General features: G+C 39.2%; 1 protein-coding gene across 2 annotated transcripts in view; it reads right to left on the bottom strand.

The window, feature by feature from the left end:
• Positions 1 to 1,879, bottom strand: part of LOC106806983 (cilia- and flagella-associated protein 61-like) — a 20,645-nt gene extending 18,766 nt beyond the window's left edge. For both annotated transcript variants that reach the window (XM_014809178.1, XM_014809179.1), the window contains exon 1: positions 1,851 to 1,879. In XM_014809178.1, coding sequence (XP_014664664.1) covers positions 1,851 to 1,862 — 12 coding nt within the window. In that variant the 5' untranslated portion in view covers positions 1,863 to 1,879. The remainder of the gene's footprint in view (positions 1 to 1,850) is intronic.
• Between the last annotated feature and the right edge of the window lie 5,511 nt (positions 1,880 to 7,390).

The following is a 7,390-nucleotide window of genomic DNA, read 5'->3' as shown; positions in this document are numbered from 1 at the left end:
CCTAAACTAAACAAGAAATTGATACAAAAAAAAAATTATATTAACAAGCTGCCCCGCAAGAGCGACAGCGCTCCAACATCTCGCATCACGCGATAACTATAAGGATACATTATATATGACTGACGGCAGGTGTTCTGAATGCTAACTCACTGGCAAAACGAATTGACGAAGCACGCTCCCATCACCACGAGCGTTCGCTGCTCAGAGCATGCGATATTAATCTAGGATACTACTACACAGATCTTAAATCTTATGATATCTATAAGGCTTTGCATATAACACGTAGACAGTATAATAAAAGATATCAGCTGTGTACACTTTATATGACTCGCTATATTAACATCGTTTATCTAATGGATATGAGTCGAGCGGCAGGGAGCGTAGTGGTGGTGGTGGGGGAAGAGATGGGGAGGCGGGGGCCGGTGTGGGGTTCCTAATAGCAAAAAGCAGTTGGCCTGTGAGATGTCGGCGTGCAAGTGTCATCAATAATCAATAGATGGCTATCACCCTTCGTGCTGTGACACCTTCACTCCATTTGAGAATTGGCTGAAATTCCAAGTATATCAGGCAGAATTTATTTCGTTCAGCTGTGAGTTAAACACATTTTTCTGCATTAGCAAGGTTGCAGGCAATAATGATATAGAAGATAGTGCGCAGTTCACCCCCATGGCATGGAATGGCTTGCCCACATGTTTTTGCCTACCGCACGTGAGCATTCAAGGGTTCATTACAGTGTGCTAATATACAGGGTGAACTCAGCTTAGGGTGCGTAATACACTAGCTTAGAAAATAATATGATTTAAGGAGCATAAAAACCTTGTTCAAACAAACATTTGCCTTTGCAATTGAACTGTGCAACTGTAGCCTCACATCCAGCAACTACAAAAAGCAGTTTTAGTCCTTTGTTAACGAGTAACAAATCCACATGTTTAAACCTCTCATTAGAGGGTCAAAAGGTTATCGCCGACACTTACTCTTCGGCATGTCAGCAGAAAGTAGCATTTCAAATCGGTCCTTTCAATTAAAGCCATAATAAATGCTAGGTCACCGCTGAAGACAAAAAAGTCTTTTCAATTGCTTCGCGTCAGATCATGTCCTCAGGAAAATGTTCTAAAAATCTGCACTGTGCCCCACATTTACCTTTGACCTGTGAGCCTCCAATTTCTACAGCAGTGATGGCTTTTCCTACCATGAATGCTATTTAACCAGCCGACTATCACGAGCCTATGTCGAGCGCGTGTTAGATTTGTGCCGCAATGTACTGGGCCATTTTTCTCCCTATAAACCTCTTAAGTTAAGGAGGGAATGTTTCCCTTCTTTTACACCTCTTAGACTCTTTGGAAACTTTGGCCGCCGCAGCTTCGAGCATCAACTCGTTCGATTACCCCCCCACGTCGCCGATATCGTGACAGTAATGTCGAGCGGATTAAGATTGTGCGCCAACTGTTGACGACGGAAACGCACAAGAACGCACGGGCACGCCACGACAGAAGAGACGCACGCAGCGGAAGCATCCATGAAGGACAGCCATGCGAGTCTCTACCAAGACTGGCATCTGAAATAATTCAGATAGCTAAAAAGATAAAACAGCATTGATAGTTTCCAAGTTGTTTCTCATAGCAATTTATAAACTTTTATAGCAGAGAATTGTAATAACTTCACACATACTGATTCAGAATGAGTTTTACATTAATGCTTAATTACATGCAAGACAATTAATCCTGGCTAAGGCAGTGCTTAGTTTTATTGCCGATCAGGATCATGATTAACCATGTACACAAATTAATTGATATCGCAGCAGGTGTAAAAATAATCTGGCATTATATTGGCACTAATAATAATTATCTTACTTGATGCCACATGTTCAGTTGTGTTTGATAGTCCACCAGAAAGCAGTGAATCCAACAATTTCGTCTTTATTGTTCAGTAAAGTTTACTGCAGAAAATTAAGCCCTTTTCTCTGAAATTAACATCGCAAATCGCACATGCACTCTATCTATGTTCGGCTATCACTAAATAAGTTTAATTACAAAGAAAAACATCTATCTTGGTATATAAACTGCAGAATACCAAGATCAAAACAGTTTCTAAATTTAACACAAAAGAGGTGACATTGGATCACGTATTTAGCACATGGTTACATTTTTAACTGGTCCATGCAAAAAAAATGCAAAATCAGTGCGAGATTTCTCTAGTAGTTCTAGAACTAAACTTTAGCAATTGACCCAGCAGTTGTGGTATCGGGTGGTAGCAAGGTGACAACTAAGAACAAGCGAAGCTGGCAGTATACAGAGATGTATGGTCCATTTTGGTGGCAATTAACATTTACTACCAAAGAGAACTAGCTGCTTCATTGAAAAACACAATGTAGTTTTAATGGCATAAAATGATAAATCTCTCAATAAAAATCCTTTGTTTGACAATAAAAACTAGTGAGTGCAATTAATTAGCAATTATGACTATTCGTACATGAGATTTGTGATATCAACACGCCAAACAGCTCTTTCGTTGAGTGTTTGGCACAAGGTGGGATATTCCAGCTGAATCCAGCCGACTCCTGTACGGCCGTGCCAGAAGAACGCCGCAAGCTCGTTATTGTCTCCCACTCATGCACATATGATCGATCCTTTTCCTCCACAACATAGCATGCCATAAATAACTCCCAGTGTGGTAGCACTGAGTAATATATTCAAGGATCAAGACAAAGCCATATAATCATATTCTTCTCTACAATTTGAAATTGTTCATGTAAGGATGTATAACTAGAATGGGCGAAATAAATAGTTTGCTAAAGCATTTATGAAAAATAACACATGTATGTGGCCATCAATGAATTGTGCTATAAACTTGTAATACAATTATGCATATACGTTCCTGAATGTATTTCGTACTATCGCTGGTGATCTCACACCCTCGAGGTAACTTGAATCAGACTCAGACTTAATATAATAAGAATATAAATAAATAATATATTACAATTACATAATATATACTTTAAATTTATTTTTTCTACAACAATTAATAGCTGTAGCTGAAAACTACCACCCCAAACTGTTTGCGCTTGTTGTGATTGTACTGGTTTCCCACACATATCAGCTCCAAGAAAAAATACGGCAGATAATTTTTGGGATCGGAAATATGAAGTATTTACTCCATTACGGTATTTTCAATGTATGAGTACCGGGTAGTTTGCCATAGAGGTATTCCGCCAATATATCGGTAGGCTCGTCATTTTTCCTACCAAGTACCATGAGTATTGAACGTATTTGTGCTTTCTACGATATTACGATGTCCAACTCTGCTTGTGTGTGTGTGTTTGAAGCATACACATACGCATACGTTGAAGAAATACTACAGTAATTGTACTCCAAGTTTGTACATTCATGCGTACCGGGGCAAATGCTAGCGTTTCTGTACTCCATGTTTTGTACATGTATGTGTAAATGAGTGTTTTTAATGCGTATTTTATTTTTACGCAAATATGCATGCTATCTTGAACACTGAAGACACACAGAGAGAGAGATATTGAGGCCCAACGATATGAGCTGTCCACATTTGCACATATGTCGCACATTTGCAAAAATCCATGAACCGATATTGATTATTGTGTTGTAAATTGCATGCTATGACTCGAGTCTCGACTCAAGTATGAATAAATTTTCAATGTACGAATACTACGATTTAATAACGTGTAATATTTCGTGTAATACTATTAATAGTAATACTAATAGTGATTAGTGTGTGATAAAGTGACTACAGACTAGGCCTACCGACGGCGACACTACGTGAAACAGTGTTATAGAAACAGTCTCTCAACCTTCGTTATACTAGTCCCTTAGACTTTTGAAGACTATTAATTATTTATGAATATTATAACATATATTTATGATATCACTATTAGATAAGCCTTATCTGTTATCATAACATAAGCCAGGTACTCCAAACCTGTACAAAATACTGTGTTTAGACAGTTGACCAGGAGTTGGTCATCCATTGAAACCAGACCAAAAATTGTACTAACACGAATCAAGAAATTGGATAACTTCATAAAACTGACCTAAAACGTTGATATTCTTCATTATAAAATTGCACTGTTTATTCCATGGCTGGACATATTAACATTAGAAGTGCACTTACAAACACGGCAAAAATTGGGCACCACATACAGCACTACTAATCCAGGGATAATCAACCGGCATCATCGTCCCCAGTAAAACTGTACAGACTCTAGGTTGCACTACACTCTGAATAAAAGCGTGGCCAAATATCAAACATCAGAATCATATACGCACTGATGCGACAACCACGTCGTGAAATTAAAGTTGATTTCGGCTGGCGACAAAACGCAGCGTCCCAATGAGCGACAGATCACAGGGTGATGAAACACACGTGTGACACAGAAATCAAGACAAACAACAGAACAGAAAACACGTTGCTAGGAATTTCCTGTAGACAATTTATTAACAAATTTTTGTCAGCACGCTCGCTCTATTAAAGGTTACTCCTACTACGTCGACACGACAATGTAAAACGATTTAGTGAAGTGTCAGTTCTTGCAGTAAAAATGGCCGATTTTCGTTCAACTGGCGCAGAAGTGCACCAGACACGACTAACCTATCACAAATTCAATGATCAGTAACCCCTTACAATAACAGTAGTAATCCTAAGGTGGCAGGTAGCAGACATCGTAATTCGCTCCTTGTACTGCTAATCGGTATGTGCAATCGGTGATGAGACAAATGCGGGCGTGGTAAAGTTGTGAGAACAAAACGCAACCGTTTTGTCGTCCCAACAACATAATCTCAACATTTCTGTGCACGAGAAAGAAATCTTCACTGTTACAGGGAAATGTTGCACGTGCTCGTGGCACGCAGAGCGCGAGCACTGCCATTTCATCATGTTGCTCGTGGGTACAGGATGTCAAGTACTGCCAGCTTGTCCTGTCCTGCCAACATATCCTGCCCTGCCAGCATGTCCTGTTCTGCCAGCTTGTCCGGCCCTGCCAGCTTGTCATACTAACAAGTACAGCTGTGACATAAGCTCGGCAGCTTGTGGCCGTCACTGAGAGGGTAGCCCACTCGATGACATATTTGCAAGTGTTGTGACAGCAGTGACAAAACGCAGCAGCATCAAGGCATATATTTGCGTGACGACGGCAATTTTCATGTGCCAATCGCTGCCACAATCAAGTTAAGAAAAGTGTCCGTTACCGTCAGTTAAATCTTCGGGACTGTGGTGCCACCTTGCGTCAATATTCTAAACGCATGTCATGTTCATAGCAACCAAACCGGAGCCCCAAGCTTTCACAGTATACCGTACTATAATGACCTAAACAGGTGTAACATGAAATAATGGATTCTTATTCACTTTAACAACTTTCTTGCAACAATAATATTAAAATTATTAACAACATCATCTGTAAAGATACCAATCAACAAAACATGACTTTGAGATGAGACCCAAGTAATAATGAAACCCACGATCAGGGTTTGTGGCCTTGGTTTGACCTTGTCTTGATTAATGCCATTTGGACATAAACGTGCTAAAACAGCACCAAGCCAAATGGCACACAATTACCCCAGTCCACAATTTATACCCCTTGAAAACCATTTACCTTTCATACCAGATTTTGCTCGAAAACCAAGTCTGTTGTCAGATAAGGAGAATACTTAAATATACAAGCATTAGGAGCTATTAAATTCTTTCCACTAGAATAAAATGACCACAAAAGGAGAAAAAATATTAAAAATTCTTCGTCTGTTCTCCTGTGTGTAAAATGAACGAGGATCATCGAGCAGCAGCATTTGCAGAGGGAATCCTGGGAAATAATTCATCAAGCTTCTCTCAGTTGAAAACCTGCTATAAGTAACTATCCTTCCTAACTGAACGTTGAAACCTAAAACATCTTGTGCTGATTCTGTTGATTAACGACCTTGACCTTGAAAAACGAACTAGACTATATTTCGCGACCTATCTCCGCCAATATTAACACGCAATAACTCAATGTTCACCTATATATATATATATAATAATATAGCATATGTTCTCATTAGGAACCGGCCACCGGCCGAATTGACCGTCTACTCTGCTGTTTCGGCCGGTTACAATTGGCTCAAGTATATTTTAAAAAAAGAAGAAAGGTTTAGTTTGCTCTAATTATTCTCCAAAGTGAGTGTTTTATGAGTTACTACTAATAAATCAGTTGAGTATATTTGTGTGCATGTTATGTGCACAAGAAGCATTGTTTTGTTTTTGAGTAACGCTATTTACGTACTTAATTGTCTAACTCTTATAATTACGAAATCGTCATAATTTGGAAACTTTTGATCAACTCTGAATGTACCAGGAGAAACCAAATTGGAAAAAAGGACCATACTGTAATCCAAATGCGTCTGTTTACTGGCACTGCAGCTCAGAATACACCAGATTGCAGCTCAGAGCATCTAAGTTTTAAAAAACAATTTTGGGGGGTGCCGCACTCCCCCACGGCCTGTTGCAAAAGCATTTCGGCCTGTTACTATAAAAGATAATGAAAACCTTGCTAGAGTAGAGGCTAGAGCTAGGGCCGGCCGCGCCGGCCAGTTTTGAGTTCCATGAAAACACCCAATTCACTGAACCTTTGGCTTTGCATAACAGCCTATCGCCAACCGTTCGCTTCTAAGACGGATTCTATATCCAAGAGTATGTACGTAGATTTATAATGCTAAACCATAATACTTAGTTAACATACTTGCTTCCTAAAAAAAAATATTTTTAAACATTATTTCGACACAACACCGGCAAAGCGTCGCGTGGCAACAATATGCGCGCCACCTGGTGTAGGTATATATTGGCCAAAGATCGTATAACTACACATATATACTTGCTGTATAATATAGCAATACAAGTAAATCTAACGCAATGTATAATAGTTCCCGTGGCCAGATTAACACATATATATTATATATATATACAAACCTGTACAAAATACTGTGTTTAGACAGTTGACCAGGAGTTGGTCATCCATTGAAACGCAGACCAAAAATTTTAGCTAACACGAATCAAGAAATTGATAACTTCATAAAACTGACACTAAAACGTTGAATATTCTTCATTAAAATTGCACTGTTATTCCATGGCTGGACATATTAACATTAGAAGTGCACTACAAACACGGCAAAAATTGGGCACTACATACAGTCACTACTAATCCAGATAATCAACCGCATCAATCGTCCCAGTAAAACTGTACAGACTCTAGGTTGCACTACACTCTGAATAAAAGCGTGCCAAATATCAAACATCAGAATCATATACGCACTGATGCACACCCACGTCGTGAAATTAAAGTTGATTTCGCTGGCGAAAACGCAGCGTCCAAATGAGCGACATAAAATAAAAATTAAAGAAT

The sequence above is a fragment of the Priapulus caudatus genome, unplaced genomic scaffold (assembly GCF_000485595.1).
Source record: "Priapulus caudatus unplaced genomic scaffold, Priapulus_caudatus-5.0.1 Scaffold188, whole genome shotgun sequence".
In the NCBI taxonomy this organism is placed as follows: Eukaryota; Metazoa; Priapulida; class Priapulimorpha; order Priapulimorphida; family Priapulidae; genus Priapulus; species Priapulus caudatus.
Note: the sequence above shows the minus strand (reverse complement) of the source record. Positions and strands in the feature narration are given on the sequence as shown.